Source organism: Ursus americanus, chromosome 14 (assembly GCF_024610735.1).
Source record: "Ursus americanus isolate L20-20 chromosome 14, mUrsAme1.1.p, whole genome shotgun sequence".
Lineage (NCBI taxonomy): Eukaryota > Metazoa > Chordata > Mammalia > Carnivora > Ursidae > Ursus > Ursus americanus.
In genome coordinates this window covers 52764168-52786590 of record NC_142140.1, presented here as the reverse complement: position 1 = coordinate 52786590, position 22423 = coordinate 52764168, and the positions used below count along the sequence as shown (strand labels likewise).

The following is a 22423-nucleotide window of genomic DNA, read 5'->3' as shown; positions in this document are numbered from 1 at the left end:
CCTGAGCTGAAGGCAGACACTTAATGACTGAGCCACCCACACGCCCCTTAGAGGTTTATTTTTAATTGCTAGTAGGAAACAAAGCAAGATGTAGAACGGAATGCATAGTAGGATACAGCTTATGTGGAAAAAAAAGGGGGGGGAGAATTCTGGATATTTACTTGTTTATATATAAAGCCTTGGGAAAGAAACAAGGAATGGTTAACTTCCTGGAGATAAGGAATGTTAACTAGAGGGTAGGAGCTTTGGGCAGGAAGAGGAGTTTTTCGGAAGATTTCTTTGCCTTTTTGGAATGCTGATGCTGGAGCATGTGATTATTTATGTCAAACAAAAACAACTGGCAGAGCAGCAAGAAAAGCCTGGTCTTTTCAATAAATGATGCTGGGCCCATTGTATGGCTATACGGAAGAAGGTAAATCTTGATCTCTACCTCACACCATATACAAAACTCAATTCCAGAGGTCTTCCACATTTAAATGTGAAAGCAAAGTCAAGAAAGCTTTTAAAATAAAATATACAACATCTTTGTGACTTTAGGATAGGCAATTGTTTCTTTAACAGGACCTAAAGCACATTAATCATAAAGGAAAATGTTAGGCTGTATTAAGAGGATTTTTTTTTTATCAAAAGATACCACTAAAAGACAAGCCATAAATATATGTCCACTGACCAAGGACTCATATCTACAATACACAATGAATGCCTTCAAATTAATAGAGAATTATCTGTCTCTTTAAGTGGACAAGAGTTGAACAGGTACTTCACAAAAGAGGATATCCAAATGGCCAAGACTCGTACGAAAAGCTGCTTAACGTTAGTCATCAGGGAAATGCAAAGTGAAACCTCAGTACAATATCAGCTTACACACACACACACACACACACCCTGGGATGGCTAAAATGAAAAAAGAAAAATTTGCAAGTGCTAAAAAAAAAAAAATGCAAGTGTTAGCAACACCAGAACACTCCTGGAGAAGTCCAAAATGGTATGGCCACTTTGGAGAATGATTTGACAATGTCCAAAGCTAAATGTACCCCTGCCCTAATGACCCAGTAACTCTACTCCTGGAATGAGTGCCTCTATCCACCAAAGGACATGCACAAAAATATTCATAGCAGCTTTGTTCACAATAGCCAAAAACTGAAGACCACTCAACGTCTAACAACAATGATACAAATAATTACATATTCATACAACGTAATACTAAACCTAGAGGTCACAGGCTTTTTTCTGGGAAAGGTCAGATAATAAATATTTCAGGACTTGTGGGCCATATTCTCTGTCACAACAATTCTGTGCAGTTGTAAAGTGAAAACAGCCATAGATAATTATGTAACTGAGTGGACACAGCTGTGTTCCAATAAAACTTTATTAGTGGACACTGAAATTTGAATCATCTCATACTATTTTCACATGTCCCAAAATGTTGTTCCCCCCAACAATTAAAAAGTGTAAAAACCTTTCTTAGCTTATAGTTCCTACAAAAGCAGGCTGCGAGGTGAATTTGGCCTTCAAACTATAGAGTTTACAGAACCCTGCTATTCAGTATTGAGAATAAGCACTCTATGTTGGCTAATTGAATTTAAATTTTTGAAAAAAGCACTCAGTAACTCCATGCAAAAATACAGACACATCTCAAAAACATTAGGCCATGTGGAAGAATCCAGGCATAGAGGAGGACCAACCACATGATTCCGTTTATGTAAATCACCAGAGTACTTCTCCCTACTTCTCTAACCCACTTCAAGCTTGGGCCTCCTTGCTTCCTTCCTTAAGACACTTAAGTCCTGTCTTGCCTCGCTCAGCCCACCCCAGGCTTCCCCGGTCTGCCTGAGTCCTGTGGCCACCACCCATCGTAGCCCCCGCCCCCCGCCCTAGAGGAAAACAGTGGACGGACCCTGGGGAATCACCCACCTCCTGGAGCACGAAGCGAAAACACACAGCGTCCGCTCCGGAAGTGCAAAGAAAACCTGCCTCACCACACTGAGCAGGAATGAGAAGTGGGCCTTCCTTGGCCATTAAATCGGAGGGACTTCGCGTGAAGCACCTCCTTCCCGGAAATGACCACTAATTAACCACAACTGCCTCTCCAAAGGCAATCACAAGTTATTAAAAGTACCTGGCAAAGAGACGCGACGTGACAGTCTCCAATGAGGGCATTGGGGATGCCTCTAGAAGTTCCTCACACTCCCGACTGTGCCTAGGAGTCCTGAACCAGCCGATCAGGTGGAAGGAGCCAGGAGGGCACACGCGGCTGTACCTCCACCTGGGCAATGCTGACATTTGGGGCCCAATAGTCCTTGGTCACGGGAGACTGTCGTCTGTACGGCACGATGATCAGCCCCATCCCATCTCCACCTGCAGGTGAGGCTAGAAAAATGTCTCCAGACATTGCCAAACATCCCCCCGAGGTTGCGGATCACCCTGGATGAGAGCGATTTCTACGTAGACGGGACAAAGCAACGGCCTTGTCCGAGCCAGTATCTTACAGGCTAAAATCAGCCCCAAGCCAGCACTCTGAAAATTCTAAGTCACGGATGGGTCACATCAGGAGCAGCTCAGAGTAAAGATGCAGAGTCCTGGGCTGGGCATCAGATTCTGCCAGCCCTGGTAGGGTCCAGGAAGCTGTACTCTTCACAAGCTCCCCACTTGTGGAAGTTTCAGAAGCATTATCCCCAGCTTCATTGAGGTGTAATCAGCAACTAAAAGCTGCGTGTAGGGGCGCCTGGGTGGCTCAGTTGTTAAGCGTCTACCTTCAGCTCAGGTCATGATCCCAGGGGTCCTGGGATCGAGCCCCACATCGGGCTCCCTGCTCAGTGAGTCTGCTTTTCCCTATCCCTCTGCCTGCTGCTCCCCCTGCTGTGCTCTCTCTCTCTGTCAAATAAATAAATGAAATCTTTTTAAAAAAAGATTTATTCATTTGAGAGAGGGAGAAAGCAAGTTGTGGGGAGGGGCAGAGGGAGAGAGAGAAAGTCGTCAGCAGGCTCCGTACCTGGCGCAGAGCCCAACGTGGGGCTTGATCTCAAGACCCTGAGATCACGACCTAAGCTGAAAACCAGGAGTCGGACGTTTAACCAACTGCACCACCCAGGCACCCAGAACTTACTCATCTTATAACTGAAAGTTATGTACCCTTTGACCAACATCTCCCCATTTTCCCCACTTCCCAGCACCTGGAAACCACCATTCCACTTTCTGCTTCTGTGAGTTCCATTTTTTTAGATTCCACGTATAAGCAAAATTGTACGGTATTTGCCTGTGTCTGGTTTATTTCACCTAGCATTGTGTCCTCCAGGTTCATCCATATTGTTGCAAATGGCAGGATTCTTTTCTTTATGGCTGAATAACATTCCATCGTGATTATGTATATATGCGTCTCTCTCACACACTTTGTTATATATGTAACTTATAAGTATATATGTGGGACATACATATGTATACAAACATGTATATATATCTCCCGTTTTCTTTATTCATTCATCCTTTGATGAACACTTGGGTTGTTTTGGTATCTTGGCTACTGTGAATAATGCTACAACGAACACGGGAGCACAGATATCTCTTCAAGATACTGACTTTTTTTTCCAGTAGGCTCTACGCCCAGCATGGACCCCACCGTGGGGCTTGAACTCATGACCCTGAGATCAAGACCTAAGAGGAGATCAAGAGTCAGACACTTAACTGACTGAGCCACCCAGGCTCCCCCAAGATACTGATTTCATTTCCCTTGGATATATACCCAGAACTGGGGTTATTAGACCATATGGTAGTTCTATGTTTAATCTTATAAGGAACCTGGGTACTGTTTCTCCATGATGGAAACTTCTTAACACTGTATTATATATTTATTTTTATAGACTGTCTCCCCTACTAGAATGTAAGATCTCGGAGGGTAGGAATCAAATAGAGCACTCATATGTATTTTGAGAAGTTGGGTTTCTTTTTTAATAAGCTTATTAAAGCAAAATTTACACGCCTTAAAATTTTCACCCACTAAGTATAAATCAATGGTTTTTAGTAAATTTACCAACTTGTTCAACTATCATCACAATCCACGTGATTTTAGAATATTTCCATCACCCCGATAACAGCCCTCATGCCTGCTCACAGTTAATCCCTATTCCTACCTCCAGCCCCAGGCAACCACTAACCTACTTTCTGTCTCTAAATATTTGCCTCTTATGGACAATAGAACCATATAATATGGGATCTTTTGTGTCTGACTTCATTCACTTAGCCCAATTATTTTGAGTTTCATCATGCTATTGTGTATACCAGTATATATGTAATATATACCTCTTTTTTTTTTTTTTGCTGAGTTATATTCCATTGTATGGATATACCCCATTTTGTTTCTCCATTCACCAGCTGATGGACATTTAAGTGGTTTCCACCTTGGGGCTATTAGAAAAATGCTATAATGAACATTCACATACAAGTCTTTGTGTGGACCTAGGTTTTCATTTCTCCTGGGTAGATACCTGGAGTCAAATTGCTGGGTCATATGGCAAGTTTACATTTGCCTTTGTAAGAAACCACCAGACCTGTTTTCCGAAGCGGCAGTACCATTGTACATCTGAGGTTGGAATTATTAACATATCCATTTTACAGATGAAGAAACCAGCTGAAGTTTGTCAGATGGCTCGCCCAAGGTTGGCTTGGGTTGTTGACTATTGGATTTGAGAGGTCAGGTTTGTCAGACTTTCTAGTTTGCACCTTTAACACACCACAGTCACCACGAAAAATGAATCATCCACCCAAGTTCATTTCCTTTTTTTTGACCGATCTGACTTTTCCAGACAAGACATTCGGGGAAATGTGGTGAACATCAGATATTTGAATTTTGGGAGAGTACATTTGCTTCGTAGACAAATGAGACAAAAGAGCCAGGATGTGGAGATGGGGAGGTGGACCAGAAATCCTTTGGAAATAATGGATCCAGTCAACAGTTGTCCATGGATGACCAGACCATTAGGAATCGTTGGATGGGGAATTTATCAAGGCGGGATTAGGCTGATGGCATCTGAACATCTTGATCAGTTTTAGTTACCAGCAAGAGAGAGAGACAGCCAGACTTCATGTCCTCCTGATGGAAGTTTCCAGCACTACCTATCAAGAATTGAAGCAAAAAGTACCAATCTTGAATCTGACAGGGGACCTGTTAAATGACCCCTTCAGGTTACCATCAACCAATACCAAACTATGGGAAACTCTCCAGGACAAACAACCCGGTTTCTTCAACAAATGAGTTAGGACAGAAAGGAGGAGAGAGGAGGAAGGAAGGAAGGAAGGAAGGAAGGAAGGAAGGAAGGAAGGAAGGAAGGAAGGAAGGAAGGAGAGAGAAAACTGTTAAACCGCATTAAACAAAGCTAAATAGGTTTCACAAGAGAAGTTTGTTAAACAGTACTTCAGAAGGGGGCCTGGGTGGCTCAGCCAGTTAAGCTTCTGCCTTTGGCTCAGGTCATGATCCTGGGGTCCTGGGATTGAGCCCCGCGTTAAGCTCCCTGCTAAGCAGGAAGTCTGCTTCTCCCTCTCCCTCTGCCCTTCCCCCCACCTTCCATCATGCTTTCTCTGTCTCTTTCAAGTAAATAAATAGAATCTTTTTTTTAAAGATTCTATTTATTTGTTCATGTGAGACAGAGAGAGAAAGAGACAGAGGCAGAGGGAGAAGCAGGCCCCCCACTGAGCAGGGAGCCCGATGTGGGGCTTGATCCCAGCACCCTGGGATCACAACCTGAGCTGAAGGCAGATGCTTAACAGACTGAGCCCCCAGGCACCCCATAAATAAAATCTTCAATAGGGGCACCTGGGTAGCGCAGTCATTAAGCGTCTGCCTTCGGCTCAGGTCGTGGTCCCGGCGTTCCGGGATCGAGTCCCACGTCGGGCCCCTCCGCTGGTAGCCTGCTTCTTCCTCTTCCACTCCCCTGCTGTGTTCCCTCTCTCGCTGGCTGTCTCTCTGTCACATAAATAAAATAAAACTTAAAAAAATAAAAATAAAAAAAATAAAATCTTCAATAAAAACAAAATTTAAATACCTCAGAGATTCATAAATGCCACAAGAAGGCCTTGTTTGGATTCTGGGTCACACAAGTCAAATGTTAAAAAAGAAAATAGAGTCAGATGGGGAAATTTTAACACTGATTGATCCTTTTGATAAGTATGATTATGGTATTGTGGTTAAGTTAAAAAAAAAGTGTCACTTTCTTCTAAAAATAAAAAGTGGAAGAAAATGATGTGATATCCTCTGATTTTCTTTTAAAAATTCAGTGAGTAATAATTGGTTCAGACAAGAATAGATGCTAAACGACCGAAAATTTGGTAAGTAACAGGATATTTACAGAGTCTCAGAGTACCTCCCCACAAGATACTTAATAATTATGAAGGAGGAAATGGTAACTTTCAAGTGGGGAGATTTGGCAAATGCCACCAGTGATCGAAGTGCCAGCGATGGGACTAACTGAGAAAAACACATTACTTCTGTGGTATTTGTGCCAAAAATGCGTAACCTGAATCTAATGATGAGGAAACATGACACAAGCCCAACTTGAAGGACATTCTGCCAAATTACTGACCTATATTTTTAAAAAATGTCAAGGTCACGAAAGACAAAGAAAGGTTCAGAAACTGTTCCGATTAAAGGAAACTAAAAAGACGACTGACTGCCACAAGTGACCTGGGATTTTCTTCTGCTCTAAAGGTCAGTAATAAGACCATTGGTGAAAACTGATGTAAGTTTATAGATTCTTGATTTTGATAACTTTACTAAGGTTATAGAAGAGAATGCCTTGTTCTTAGGAAACACAGTGAAGTATTTAGGTAGGCGGAGGGTGGATGGAGGGATGGGTGGAGAGAGATTAGGAGGGAGAGAGAGATCAAGGTACATAGGATAGGAGCCTGGACCGCGGGTAACTAGGCGTCTGTCCTTATCCAGGACCAATTTCCTCTGAAACCGTTTTATAGGAGACAAATCAATTTCTCTCTTAACTTACTTATACTCTGTGTTTTCTGTCATCTGCAACTGAGCCTCATCTTGATGTCATAATTTAAAGAAATATTCCCGGGGTGCCTGGGTGGCACAGCGGTTAAGCGTCTGCCTTCTGCTCAGGGCGTGATCCCAGCGTTATGGGATCGAGCCCCACATCAGGCTCTTCCGCTATGAGCCTGCTTCTTCCTCTCCCACTCCCCCTGCTTGTGTTCCCTCTCTCGCTGGCTGTCTCTATCTCTGTCAAATAAATAAATAAAATCTTTAAAAAAAAAAGAAATATTCCCAAAATCATGCAATAATAAGTGGAAGCTACAGTGTCATTCATAATAATTATGGTGGTAAGACTTAATGAACTTTTGTTGAAATGATGGCATAATGGCAAGAGGGTTCGGTTGCTCAGAGGCGGTGGAAGCCAGATCCGGAATCTAGAATTGTGCTGTCAGTACTGTAGCCAATGGCCACATGTGGCTATTTACTTTTAAATTAATTAAGATTAAAATTCAGCTCCTGCATCACACTAGCCACAATTCACGTGCTAGACGCTTAAGGATCTGCATTTTGCCAGGTTGTTCCAGGTGATTCTAATGCTCCCTAATGGCCAACAGCCTCCGTAGGGAAAGTCACTGTGCATCCCTGGGGGTTGGTCTGCTCTGTTCTAGGCTCCGAGATTTGAGAGATGTCAGCAAATTAGATCCTCAGGCCAGGATACTAAGAACCATCAGATGGGACTACAGTTTTCAACCAAGGGCTCCCGGGGTTCAAATCCCTGCCCCTCCACTCACGTGCCACGTGACCTTGGTCAGATTACTTGACCTCGCTGGTGCCTCAGTTTTGTTTTGTTTTTTAAACTGTCAGAGTGCCAATAAGAGAGTCTACAGAGTCCCCCAAACTGTTGCTTTCTCTATTTTATTTTCTTCACAGGAAATAAACTTAACACTCACTGAGAAGACCAGCATGTGCTTTTGCTTTAATTCACTTGACAAACCTTTATTGAGCACGTGCTGTGTCCACATCACTGTTCTGAGCACCGGGGCCAAGCCGTGAACAGGACAGACACAAACCCCCACTGTCACCGAACTGGCATTCCAAAGGGGGAGGTAGAAAATAATTAGGATAAAAAAGCAAAATGTTCTGCATATAAGAGAGTAGCAAGGTAAGCAGATAGGACCAGAGATGTACGCATGGCCAGAGGCCTCACCCAGGGTGATACTTTATTGTAGACCAGAGGGAGCAGAGAGGAAGCACAGGGGAAGCACAGGCACATGTGGGGGAAGATTGGTCCAGGCAGAGGGAACAGCACGTGCAAAGTCCCTGCGGTGGGAACATGCCAAGTACTATTTAAGATGCTAGAGGCACAGTGGTAAGACAGATGCCGTCCTATCTTCAAGGTGCTCTCAGTTTAGTGGAGGGGAGGAAGCAGATAAACTGACCCATAATATCCTCCCAGATGATGAGTAAGAGAGGGACTCAGTGGAGGCGGAGCAGACGATGGTCAGGGCAGGCCCCTCTGAGGAGGTGATCATCGAGCGGAGGCCCAGAAGGAGGCGGTAGAGAAAGCAGGTGTGTATCTGGGGGAAATCTATTGACTCTGGCCTGGCCGGTATCTCCTCTGTTCCTTCCACTCAGCTGGGACTCGGGTTTCCAGAGGCTGTCCGGGAGCTGCTGAGGAGGGGGATTCTAAAGGGAAGAGCAGATCTCTCAGCCTCTGGCTGCTGGCCCCACTCCTCTCACTGGCCGCTCAAGTGTTTGCGTTGGTGTGCTGGGTGGGGCTCTAGCTTGGGGACTGGGTTCCCCATCAAAGCCCCAGATCTATCTTCAAAGGAGCCGCTGGGCCCTGTGCCTCTGGGCAGAAGGGAGTGTCACCCTGGAGCTGAGCTAGGAACCCACCCCCCAGCTGTGTCCCATCTGGGTTTCTCCTGGTTTTGGATGGGGTCTGGCTGCTCACACTGCCCACTCCTTCCACGGCAAAGAGTGGGTGGAGGATACTCTCCGGCCCTGTGATGGAGCTGGCGGGAGTCAGCCCAGTGAAACGTTGAAATCCCTTGTACCAGTTTGTAAATTGTTCCTGCCTGAGTTCGTATCCAGACAGGCGCTTGCTCCAACTCACTGTGTGACCCTGAGCAGCTCACTTACCTTCTCTGAACCCACATCTCCACGATAGTTCATAGTAACTCTCACCTTCTGGGATTCACGTCTTGGGAAGTGCTTGATGAAAGTTACCCATTCCTTTGGGGAATACTGAGCCCTGGAGGGTTATCTGGGCCCACGTCCCCCAAAACCATCTCCCAGGGAAGAACATGTATGTGAGATGAGATGAAATAGGGGACCTCCCCACACCCTCCAGGCCATCTTTGGAGGGAAGCAGGCAGGCCTAGAGTCTAATCACTGGGAAGGGCCAGACAGATGCCCTAGGGGAAAGGTCAGCATTTACCCTGTTCTCTCAGAAGCCACTGCAACCCTGCTTGGGCGGGGTTGGGGCACAAAATAGGAAGGCTGGCAAAGTATGAGTGGCCTGGGCAGCAGCCACCCTCCCCATCCCGTCACCCTCCCCATCCCGTCCACCCTCCAGCCACCGGGTGCTACTTAGGGCAACGGCCGCCTTAAGCCCCAAAGACAACAAACACCGGAACAAGGGATTGAACCGTTTATTGGCCTGGGCCCAGGTCTCAGGCACGGGGGGCATCTGGGGAGCTGTATGAGGGGAGAAAAGCCCCCAACTGGCTCCTTGCCCCCCAAGACCCACTCCCCCAGCCTTTGCATTCACAAGAAATCGCTTTGAGGCATGAGGTTTCCTTCCCCAAGGCGAGCTGTACCCCAGCTCTCAAACGGGGAGATGAGCCAGCAGTAAGAGAGGAGTCTGTGTGGGGGCCGGACCCCTCTTTGGCAGCTTGAACACGATGTGAGACGACAACAGCATCCATTCTGGGGGAGCACGGTGGGGACAGATCACACGCATCGCACGCACGCGCACACAGACACACATAAATATACATTTGTACCGCAATGTCCCTTCCATCTATCCACGGAATTTAGCAAAGTCCTTCTGGGGCAGTCCTTCTGGGGGGGCAACCACCCCACAACCATCGTCCGTGGCCTCCCCACCCCCATGCTTCTCCAAACAATACAACTCGAAAGGAGGCACAGCGGGCTCAAGGCTCAAGGCTGCCCTGCCTCAGGAGATCTGGTTACCTTGGCTGGGCTGGAGGTGGGAGTAGCTTGGGGGCGGGGTTTTTAGGAGTGGGGGTCCTGTGCCAACAGCTCCCCTAGAACTTTCTCAAGTTCTACCCTTTTCCACCAGGAGGCCCAGAGCCCTCCTCAGCCCCCCAGACCAGTTTTTCCAGCCCTTGGTGACTCCTCTGTGCCCCAAATAGTGCAATTGGCCAATGAGGTCTGAGAATGGCATCCAGCCTCCCCCCCTCCGCCGTGGTTTCCCAGCATCTCGTGGAGAGACAGAGGAAAGGGAAGAAGCAACCAAAGTGGCAGCTGGTGTAATTTGGGGAAGCTGTGGATTTGGGCCTTGCAACTGTCAGCCAGGGCCGCCCAGGACAGTCAGGGAGGAGGCCTCCAGCCCTTTGGGACAGTGCTTCTGGGGAAGTGGCTTAAAGTTGCCAGGAAAAGGTGACGGAGGGCTGGATTCAGAGAAGGAAGTTCCGTACAGGGCAGAGGGTCAGACAGTCGTGAAATGTTGAAACCCCTTGTACCGGGTTGTAAATTGTTCCTGCCCTGAGCTCCCCCCGAGTGCTTGCCTGCTGTGTCACCTGAGTGCCTACCGGCTGTCACCCAGGCCCCTTCCAGGTCCCCCGGGCCTCCCCATGACCAGTTCTGAAGGGGGTCACATCAGTTACCGCACTAGCCTCTGACCCACTGCAGCTCTGCCGTCCGACAGGTCGGTGTCTCAGCCGGCCATGCCCAGGGTGAAATATTGTCAATATCACCCAGGTCTGTGGCGTGGGGGCCTCTTGCTCGGCAGCCCCCATCTCTGTCTGAGGTCAACTGGCGCCTCTCCACGGAGCCCTCTGCCACGGCCTGGTGGCCCACTTGCCCCTCAGACCATCGTGTTGCCCTCCAGAAACGTGGGCGACGTAGGCATGTGCGTGCCCCTCTCCAGAGAGCTGGAGCTGCGGAGGGGCAGGAGCCGATGGCCCGGGGTCCCACCCCGCCGTCCTTGAACCCCCGCCGCCCGCCGGCAGCACTGCAGCGGCCGCAGCACCTCCCGCCGCAGGTCCCGGCTGCGCCACGTGTAGATGACGGGGTTGAGCAGTGAGTTCAGGGTGGCGAAGGCGAAGAAGTAGTGGGCCTTGTAGAGGACAGGGCAGGAGTGGACGGGGCAGGCGTAGTCCAGGAGCAGGATGCTGAAGGCCGGCAGCCAGCAGACGATGAAGACACCCAGCACGATGGTGACCGTCTTGAGCAGGGCCAGCGTCTGGGGGCCAGCCACGTCGGCGTGGCTGGAGCGGACCACGCAGTAGATGCGGACATACAGAGCGACGATGGCCAATAAAATGACGGAGAAGATGGTGACCACGCAGAGCACGTAGTGCTTGGTGTAAAGCGGCAGAACGGTGGAACAGGCCTCGAGATGGCCCAGGCAGTTCCAGCCAAGGATGGGCAGGCCGCCGAGAGCCAGTGAGATGAGCCACGAGGCCGCGATCAGCAGCAGCATGCGGCAGCTCTTGTCGCTGCCGTAGAGCTTGACCTTGGCAATGGCCACGTGCCGCTCGATGGCGATGGCCAGGAGGCTGAAGACAGAGGCGGAGAGCGTGATGAAGGCGGAGCCCTCTCGCGCAAACCACTGCACCGGAGTCAGCCCCAGCGTGACCGGGCCCGAGAGCAAGGTATTGGCTACGAAGGCCACTCCCGCCAGCAGGTCCGAGGCGGCCAGGTTGCCCAGGAACAGGTACATGGCTGAGTGGAACTTGCTGTTGCGAGCGACTGCGATTAGCACCAGCAGGTTCTCCACCACGATGGCAAAACAGAGCAGGATGATGAGGGCCAAGGCCACCTGGCGGGAGGGCGTCTCCTGAGTGTCCAGCGTCTCCTTGGTGTAATTATAGTGTTCCCGGACCTTGCTGGGGCTTAGGTACTCTGAGTACAGGCCGCCCATGGTGGGGCTCAGTGGCCGGCTAGGGCCATGGGGCTGTCAGAGCTGCAGAGACAGAAGACAGACAGACAGGTCAGTGCTGCGGCTGCTCCCTGGGCTCTGACGTTGGATGGGTGTGGCTTTAGTCCCTGTTCCCTCACTCCTCACTGAGGGGCCACAAGAAGTCAGAAGTATCATCACCCCTGCTTTACCAATGGGAAACCCAGAGAGGTCAATTCACTTGCTGTGAGTCTCAAAGCTAGGAAGTGGCAGAGCCAGAGAACCACTCCAAAGCCTCCATAATCTCTAGGCTGCACTGTCTTTCAAAAAGAACAGAAGCTCCCCTAAACAGCATGAGGGACATGGAGTAAACTTCCAGAACTCTTGCTCACCTACCCAGAGAATGAGCCTTGGGCAGGGCCTGGAGGGCTCATCTCCCTTCTGGAATACACTAGAGCCTGGGGCCTCATGCCACCTGCCAACCCGGGTCAGCAAGAGGCTGGCTGCTGATAGCACCATCCCCTACTCATTACCACCCACTGCCCTGGATATCAGGCTGGGTCTAAGCCTTGAGCCCCGGGTGCTCCCAAGATAAGGTCTTGGGGAGACACCAGGGCGGCCCTGTTAAGCATCTCAGAGGTCATGGCATCTTCAAGGACAAAGACCTTGGAGGTAATCCAGGGTTCAACCGCACTCCACTGACATGCTGTGGGACTTTAGGCAAGTCACTCAATACTCAGCCTCTCAGCCCCAATGTCTTCATCTGCGCAATGAGAAGAAAGCCCACTTCATAATGGTACATGAGGCCCACTGCATAAGGGTAATGGTACATGAGGCACCCTTAGCGCATAGCAAGCACTCAATAAGTATTAACCAATATATTAGCTCCCCTCTTCCTGCCAAACACACAGCTGGGGCCTAGGTGCCCTCCAGCCAGTCTTGGAGGAGGGGGTGTAGACTGAGCTAGCCACACAAGATTCCCAACATCCTGTTCTCATCAGCACCATCTAGCCCTGCTGTGGGACAGAGGGGTCCCAGCGGGGTGGGCAGGGCGCTGGCAACCCCCCTCCCCAGCCAGGATGAAATCCAGATGTGAGGCCCCTGGAACAAACAGGGTGGAGTCCTCACTTCCCAGTCACATCCGGTGTGGGAAAGGCTGGGAGGGGGTGATGGGATCGGGGAGCCACAGGAGACCAGTCTGGGAGGTCCTGGCTGGGAGGATGGGGCAGCTGCTGCAGGCGCTGAAGTCATGTGAGCCGAAGAGGGGGCGAGCAGCACCGCTGAGAGGGGGTTGAGGGGAGGTGGGGGACGGTATTTGTTTCCATGAAAGCCTGAGTCACCCCCCTCTCAAGGAAAACTGAGCCGTGGGGGGAGGGGGCGGGAAGAAGCGTGGGCAGAGAGGCTGAGAGGCCAACATCGTGGCCTCCTCCCAGCTTGGGGGGGGGGGCGCTATTTCAGAGGAGCTGGTGCAGTGTCTGTCTTTCACAAGGGGAGCCAGGAGGAAGCTCCAGCCTTTCGCTAAGGGGGGAGGGCGCGGGAAGAGCCCTCCCTAGGTGCCTGGAAACCTGCCTGGCGAGGACCACGTGCGCTCCAGGAGTACCGTTCCAGAAAAGGCTGGTTAGGCCGGTTCTTAGGGAGCCTGGGAATTATGGGGGGCTTCCGGGGTCACCCAAGCCATCTCAGGCCCCCGACGCCCCCTCAGAGGGGCGCCCTGGCCCGGGGCCTGACAGAGGCAGCTGCTCCCCCCCAGTGAAGGGGCATCCGTCCTAGTTTGGAAACAGAGAAGGGCTTGTGCGCATCCCCGGAGACTGCCGCCCCGCCCAGATCGCCACACAGAGGCCCCTTGTTCCCCTGCCGGACCGGGCCCTGGGCGCCCCGATGCCCTCTGCCCGTTGCAGGCTGCAGCCGGCCGGGAGCTAGCCTGGCCCTGGCCCGGGCCTTACTGGACCGGCCTTCGGGGCAGAAACAGCCCGCGCCCTGATTGGTTTGTTTTCAATCCCAGGGCCTTGAGCGATTCGCCCATTGGCCCGAGCTTTCCGTCCTCGGCATTTGATTGGCCCAGTTGGGGGCGCTCTAAGGAAGGCGCTAGTGATCGGGCCTTCACAGGCCAACCACTTCTTTCAGAGAACACAGTTAGGGCTGTGTGGATGTCCCGGGGGAGACTGTGAACCGCGGCCTGACCGCCGGGTCACGTCGACCAGACGCCCCCAGGCTGCCCTGGCCTACTGGGCCCCTCCTGGGGTTCATGACTTAGAATCAAGGGCCCGTTGCAGGCCTGGGAAGCACCCCTGCTGGTGGGCGAAAAGCCCAGGGTGTGTCCCATGGCCACCCCCTTCACCCCTTCCTCACATGGGGCCACCAACCTTCTGGTTTGGCAGCCAAGAGGAAGACTTATGGAAGCTTCCTGGAGAAATAAGAATTGGGTTCAGTCCTCACGCCCCAGAGACCCACCGAAAAGTCTGTCTTCTTCCCTGGGGAGGAGGTGGGGGAGACTGGGAGCTTGCACACTCACTTTCTGCAGCCCTTGGAGGCTGTCAAGGCATCCTCAGAAGGAGGGGTAGCTCGCCTAGTTAGAAAAGGGGAAACTGAGGCCCACACTGCTTCCCTCTTCTCATCTTCCCCACTAGGACTTTGCTGAAGACAGGGCTTAAGTCAGGCTCATGCTTCCCAGAAAGAGGAAGCAGGGCCTGGAGATTAGGGCTGACAGAAGAGGCACCCCCAGGCAGACACAGGCCTTGGCTGTTTCCCTTCCCTGTGTCAGGCTCCCAGACCTGGCTAAACACAGGGCCTGTCTCCTGCCCACCTTCACCAAGGCCATCCTAACTTCTTCCCAGAGGCTCAGTAAGAGGTCACCGGGCTCAGAATCGGGGAATGGCCAGGCCTGAAATGGAACAGGAGGGACGAGTGACAGGGTTTGGAGGGAAGGGAAGATAGACCAAGACTGTTCAGGGGGAGATTAGGAGAGAGGAAGGACAGGGGAAGCCTCAGCGGCTTCCAAGAACCCCTCCTCCAAGTTCCACTGAGGCAGGCCTTGTGCTTGTCACTCACTGATCCATGCCACTCGCCCTAAGGCAGCGCCCTCACCCCCTTTCTTTTGGTTTCCCTTCGGCTGTAAGGCCCGCCCTACACTGCCGTTCTCCATGCAGCAGCCAGGGGGAGCTATTTAAATCACAAGGCCAGGACAGTGTGTCACTCCCTCAGCTCCAAATTCTTCCATGGCTCCCCACTGCCCAAAATGGCCTGGCCCCTGCCCATCTAGCCTCCTCCCACTCTCCCCCAGGGCCTCTCAACGCCAACCACACTGGCCCCCTAGGTGCCACCCCCATTCCTACCTCAGAGATTTGTTCTTGTTCTTCCACCTGGCATGCCCTTCCCTCAAATCGGGGAATGACTGTCTTCTCCTCTTTCAGGTTTCGGTTTTAAAGTCACCGGCTCAGAGGGGTCTCCTCCGACCATCAGTCTATCACAGCCACCTTCCCCAGGGCCTTTCCATTACAGCATCCTGCTTTATTAGCTTCACACAACTTGCCATTCTGAGAGATTATTATTGTAGTATTTTGTTTTCTGTCTGGCTTCCTTGGTAGAATATGAGTGTTGGAGGCCCCAGACCAAGTCTGTTTTCAGCCCCTTTGGCATGATGCCTGGCATACAGAAGGTGCTCTGAAAACGCGTGTGATGGATGGATGGATAGATGGATGGATGGCTGAACAGATGAACGAACGAATGAACGAAGCCCCGTGGGCCCCCGAGGGCAGAGGCACCTAAACTCAGCCTAGCCCCCAAATCACAGCAAAGGCTGGAGACGCCTCAGGTCGCTGGCAGCCCCCTGACCCTGCGAAGCCCAGCGCGTCTCCGTGGAGACAGCGGCAGGACCCGCCCCCGCCCTCGGGCTGCAGTCTAGGCCTCCTTATCTGGCGGTGGAATGCGCGGTATCCACACTCGCCGCTGCTGGGGCCGCGCCTCCTCTCTCGCGACAGCCACACGCGAGGAACCCCTACATCTCCCATGCGGGTGGGGGACACCTCTGCGTCCCGCCAGGGGCTTCGCCCCAGTATTCCCAGAGGAGTTAGGGGCGGGAGTTTTGGGGGGGTAGTGATAACAGCAGCAGCCGCACCGCCAATACCAAACCGCCGTCGCGCCACGCGGGGGGACCGTGGGCCCAACGCGTGGCGCCTGGAGCATCTGACTAGGGCAGAGTCGGGGGAGGGCATGGAAATCCCCGGGTGAGTCAACTCGTGCCGGAGGAGGGGGCGAGGTTCCGACGCTCTGCTGGGCCCGGGACCACATGGGGTCCGCGCCACGGGTGACTGCACCCCCGCCCCGTCCCTGGGCCCCAGGTGAAAGGAGAGACGCGGGAGTCACGCACTCACATTCCCTTTCCTTCCAGAACAAAGCCACGCCCCCAAGGGGGTGACTGAAGAAGACGAACTACTCGGGGAAACTGAGGCACAGAGGCAGACCTGCAGGCGGTGGGGCAGGCGGCCTTCCCTGGGGACCCCGCCCCTTGGCTTAGAAGCTCCGCGGCGCGCTGCACCTTTCGGTCTCGCCCAGCCCGAGTCGCCGGCGGGAGGGCCCTCCCCCTCATACACACTCCCGAAACCCCCCCGGTCCCGGACCACACCGTTCTGCCTCCCAGTCCCTGGCCGAAAGCGCTCGGATCCGCCTTGTCTTCGGCGCCAACTTCCTGCCGCCGGGGAAGGCGGGGAGCTCAGCCTGGGGGTTCGCGGCCGAGGCTATAGGGGCCGCCTGGAGTCGTGGAGAGGGCGCACAGTGACCACTCCCTCCGTGCAGCAGGAGCACGGGCGGCGCGTGCGCGCCCTGGTGCGCCCCCAACCCCTGGTCTGGCTCCCCAGCTGCGATCCTGCGACTTAGGGAACCCGGGCCCCTCCCTTCTGCCTTCCCCTCGTCCCGCACACTCACCTGGCTGGGCCGGCCCGGGTCCCTGCCCTGACCGGAGGGGCTCTGGTGTCTGCGTCCCCGGGACGGCATCGGCAGGGGCTGGGGCTGCCGGCCGGGCTGGGACTGCGTCCCGGGGCTCGGGACCGGGGACAGAGGGGGGCGGGGAGAGACACCGCCTAGGCCCCCCACTCGCCCCGCCCTCCTCCCCTCCCCTTTCCGGCGGCGGCTGCAATGAATTCCAGATGTGGCGGGTCGGCCCAGGCGCGCGCGCTGGGGACGGCGGGGGAGGCGCGCGGGGTCCCTTTGTCCGCACCCCCCCTCGCCCTGCCCCTCCCAGCCCCCACTCGTGAGAATCTGCCGGCGCATGACGTCATGCGGCTTCGTGACGTCACGCCTCTCCTGGCCAGGTGGCCTCAACCTGAAACAACTGCCTTCAATTGTAGATACACTCTGGGCTCACCCCTGGGACCCCGGAATTGGAGGAGAACATGGGATCCCCCTTATTTACTCAACGAGAAGCCACCGAAGCACCTATGTGTCAACACAGCAAATAGGCATGAAGCGCCTCCTATGAGTTCGTCCAACAAATAATCAAGTTCCTACGATGTGCCACGCCTTGCCCCAAGGACAGGATTGGTTTTTGCTTTGATGAGGCCTCAGAACTCAGAAAAGACCCTTAGAAAAGAGGGAGCACCCAGAAGTCTACCCTGCCTCTGCTAAGGGATCGCTGTCCCGTCCTTGCTGTGGTCAACCAGACAAGAAGGCCCAGGTTCATCCTGCCTTCCAAGCTGGGGCCCAAACTTCTATACAGTTCTTTGGTTTCCCTCTTTTCCCCTTCCAGCTTTTCCTGGGCGACTCTGTGGGCCCAGCCGTTGAGATGGAAGGACACCTTTATTTACTGATGTGCACACGTATGTGTGTGTGAGAAATCAGCAGCTAGACAACCTGATAGGAGAGCCCCTCATTCCTTCAATAAATATTTTCGGTACACCTCCTGGGTACAGCAGTGAACAAAACAGGAAAAGAAGTCCTCACCCTCAAGGAGCTTACGTTCAGGTGCAAGAGACAGCCTTTTAGGAGGGCACTATTTGTGAAGACGCATACATAACCTTCTTCAATGTCAATTTACCAGATACATTAACACCTGCTGTGTGCCAGGCAGTATCCTAAATGGTGGGGGTATATCAGGAACCAAATGGACAAAATTCTCTGTCCCCGTGGAGCTGACGTTCTACCACATGTGCTCAGAATATCCAGAATATTGCAGAAAGAAGAAACTAGTGAATTCCCTGGGAGCGGAAGGGACAGATAGGGACAGGGCACGGGAGGGAGGCTGCTTTCATTCTATGAACCCTCTCCTACCTTTTGATTTTTGTAATATGTGCAAGTGTCTCTTTATGCCAATAATAAATTAAATTAAAAATTGACTGCTGGAGACCTAGATGGTGCAATAATAAGGGGAGAGAGGTTCAGTGCACTTTTCTGTATGTGTATCATACTTCAGTCAAGAATGTTGAAATGCAAAACAACGAAAAAGGGCACCTGCACTCCCATGTTCATCGCAGCATTATTCACAATAGCCAAGATATGAAAATAACCTAAGTGTCCATCAGTGGAGGAATGGGTAAAGACAATGTGGTGTAGGGGCGCCCGGGTGGCTCAGTTGGTTAAGTGTCTGCTTTGGCTCAGGTCATGTTCCCAGGGTCTTGGGATCGAGTCCCAAGATGGGCTCCCTGTTCACCAGGGAGTCCGCTTCTCCCTCTGCCTGCTGCCCCTCCCCCCTTGTGCTCTCTCTCTCGCTCTCTCAAATAAATAAAATCTTTATAAAATTATTTAAAAAAGAAAATATGATACACACACACAATGGACTATTAATCACCCATGAAAAAGAAGAAAATCCTGCCATTTTCAACAGCGTGGATGAACCTGGAGAAATTATACAAAGCGAAATAAGCCAAGCAGAGAAAGACAAATACTCATTGGTATCGCTTATATGTGAAATCTAAACAAAACAAAACAAGGTCAAACTCAGAGAAACAGAGAGGAGGAAAGTGGTGATTGTCAGGGGCTGCGGCCAGGAGGGGAAAGGGAGAGTTGGGTAAAAGGGTGCAAACTGGAGCTGTAAGATGAATAAGGTCTGAGCATCTCGTGGGGGCTGTCCTTGCTGACACTGTGCTGTATAATTGCAATTTGCAGAGAGCGTAGAACTTAAATGTTCTGATACACACAAAACATAAATAGGTGAGATGATGAGTGTGTTAATTAGCTGTGTACCCTTTCATGGCGTGTACATATATCAAATCAACACGATGTATACTTTAAATATCTCTTTAAATATCTTTAAATAAATAAATAAAATATAAATATTTTATACGTCAACGATGCCTCAAGAAAGCTGAAATTAAAAAAAAAAAAATTAAGGCGGCTTGATACCCAGACAATGCAACCAAGAGATGGGAGAGGTTTGGTGCAGGCTTCTGTATGTATATTCTACTTCATAAAGAGTGTTGAAAAACAAAAGAATACAAAAAGAAATTAAAATTGATCCATTTATGCCTATTAAAAAGTGAAAATGAATTAGTCTTGGTGTGAAACTGTCTTCAACCTGTTAAGTTGAAAACAAGCACAATGCAGATGGGTTTGCATTGCTTGCCTGCATTTCTGGGTGTATTTATAAGGGCTGTATAAATACACACATATTTGCCTGTCGGCTCACCGGCTCACCGGCCGCCTCCGGGAGAAGGCACAAGACACCAGTCACAGCGGTTACCCTCTGGGAGGGGAACTGGGGGCAGGGGAACAGGTGAGAGGGGGCCAGATTTTTATGGTGTACCCTGGGGGACGGTTGGAAATTTTTAGCTCATATTACCAATTTAAAAAATTGACACATGAAAAATCAGGGGCACCTGGGTGGCTTAGTCGTTAAGCATCTGCCTTTGGCTCAGGTCGTGATCCCAGGACCCTGAGATCAAGCCTCGCATCGCATCGGGCTCCCTGCTCAGCGGGAAGCCTGCTTCTCCCTCTCCCACTCCCCCTGCTTGTGCTCCCTCTCTCTCTGTTAAATAAATTTAAAAAATTTTTAAAAACAGACATGAAAAATCAAATAATAGGTAACAAATCACCAGACTTCTAGTCATAAAATTGTTCTTGTAATAAAACAAATAATGAATATTATCCATAATATAAACAATAACATGGCTAATAAACATACAGATATTATTCAACATATTGCTATTAAATAAATTTACATTAATAATAAACATACTTTAAAAAATAAACATATTTAAAGAGAATAAACATGTCTAAAAAGAATGAATTTATATTAATAATAAACGTACTTTTAAAAAAGAATAAGCATTTAAACAAAAAAGAATAAAAAGAAATGCACATTAAGAATCAATATACTGGCGGACCCGGCTGGTTCAGTGGGTAGAGCATGCAACTCTTGATCTCAGGGTCATGAGTTCAAGACCCACATCGGGTGTTGGGCACAGAGCTTAGTTAAAAAAAAGAAAGAAAGAAAGAAAATCAATATATTAATGCTGCCTATATGTACACAGCATATATATTCATATAATTCTCGGTGCTAGCACTGGTTGTGCCTCATGGGTTTCGGCCATCCAAAACTGACAGTCCTATGGAGGGGACAGAGAAGAAACGAGATCGTTCTAACACAGGTAGCCCGGCTTTGATGGGGAGACAGAGAAAAGTCACACAATGACTTTGCTCCTTTTCCTGAGCCAGATTTCACCGTCCACTCAGCTCCAGGCCAGATCTTGGGGTCCCATCGGACGTCGGCAAAAACTCACCGAAACCTCGGCCAAGTGAAGCGTTGTCTGGACAACCTCTAGAAACCAGGTGTTCAACCCACGGGGTACAAAGCACAAAGCAAACTGGGTCCTCCCCTCACCAGGGAGCTATCGGAGCGGAAATCTCAGCCTTCTGTGGGGACCTGAAGGCTGGGGAGGAAGTGCCCCCCCCCCACTCGCCCCGGCTGGCTCAGCAGTTTGCCATCCCCCCCCAGGGACCTGGGGGTGGGGGTGATATCAAGGCCACAGACATATCCGGGCCGTCTGTAGGGGGACCGTGGCTCCTAGACAAAGGTGATGTCCCCAGAGACACACAGATACACCAACAGACGACTTCCGCCTCCCCCCACCCCACCCCCACCTCCTACTTCTGGGTCAACCCGAGGTCTTGGCGGTCAGCTGAGGGGATGGGTTGGAAAAAGAACTGGAAAACACTGCAGGCCTAGACTTCCTGATGGTCTGGGAGGTCAAGGGGAAAGCTGAGCCCTGCCTAGGGGTGGCCCTGAATGAGAGAACAGTGGAAGAGGAAGGAAACGGGGCCCTTTTCTTGGGGAGCTCCCAGGCAGGGGGAAAGAGGAGAAGGAAGAGGCTTGGACCAGCCTCCACTAATTACAGGGCCACCAACAATAATGGCTAACGCTCCCACAACACAGACAGACAGGGCTGGGCGCGGCTCTGCGATTCCTCACGACTCTGGCGGTGGGGGGGGGGGGTGTTGTCATTATTATCATCATCCCATTATTTTTAATAGACCTCAGTTTTTAGAACAGTTTTAGGTTCACAGCAAAACTGAGCGGGAAGTACAGAGAGTTCCCGTATACCTTCTGCCCCCACACAGGCACAGCCTCCTCACTCTCACATTCCCACCAGAGGGGTGCATTTGTTACAGGGGATGAACGACTAGGCACCCAGAGCCCATAGTTTACGTTGGGGTTCACTCCTGGCGTACATTCTATGGGTTTGGAGGACGAATGTATAATGAATGACCCACCATTATCTTATCACACTGAGTAGTTTCACTGCCCTAAAAACCCTCTCTGCTCCGCCAATTCATCCCTCCTTCCCCCCAACCCCTGGCACCCCTCATCTGTTTACTTCTCCATAGTTTTCCTTTTTCCTCGTCACCCCATTTTCAAGATGAGGAAACCAGAGCACACGGTCATGATGGGACTTGAACTAGTCCTGAGGCAGTGACCCCCATCCCCGTCCCAGGGGGTCGGAACAGAAGGGCAGTGTTCACCACTCAGGACCACATCCATCCCTGGTGAGATGTGGAACATTCTTCTCCTTAATCCCTCCACCCTCCCTGGGCCTCCGCTGTCCTCCCCAGCCCCCAGCTCTTGGTTTTTGGCAGGGGGGACTGCGTGAAGAGAAGTGTCTGAGACAGGTCCCAAGTTTCTCGTCGTCATCGCAGCGCTGGGGGAAGGGGCCCCAACTGTGGAGAAGCTTTCCAGATGCTGATCTTGGCAGGCGGTGGAGCTGCAGTCTGTCTCCTCCGTAGGCTCGGGGCCCACTCTCCGCTTCAGGGCTGGGCGGGAAGGCTGCCGGTGGAGGCCAATTCCTGCACATCTGCAGCAGATACAGTCTCGGCCCTTCCAGAGCTTTCTCTGGATGAGGGAGGCAGCAGTTAGGGGAGCGGGGCACGTCAGA

The 22423-nt window shown here is 51.4% G+C and overlaps 1 protein-coding gene across 1 annotated transcript; it reads right to left on the bottom strand.

The window, feature by feature from the left end:
- Positions 1-9615: 9615 nt before the first annotated feature.
- Positions 9616-17139, bottom strand: S1PR2 (sphingosine-1-phosphate receptor 2). The gene is made up of 2 exons (XM_045774436.2): positions 16986-17139; positions 9616-12131 (listed from the first exon to the last, which is right to left on the bottom strand). Exon 2 carries the CDS (start codon positions 12087-12089, stop codon positions 11031-11033), a length of 1059 nt encoding a protein of 352 aa, XP_045630392.1. The 5' UTR covers positions 12090-12131; positions 16986-17139; the 3' UTR covers positions 9616-11030.
- Between the last annotated feature and the right edge of the window lie 5284 nt (positions 17140-22423).

Excerpts from the sequence above, each read along its gene's own strand:
- S1PR2 (XM_045774436.2), bottom strand. The coding sequence starts at position 12,089 with ATGGGCGGCCTGTACTCAGAGTACCTAAGCCCCAGCAAGGTCCGGGAA.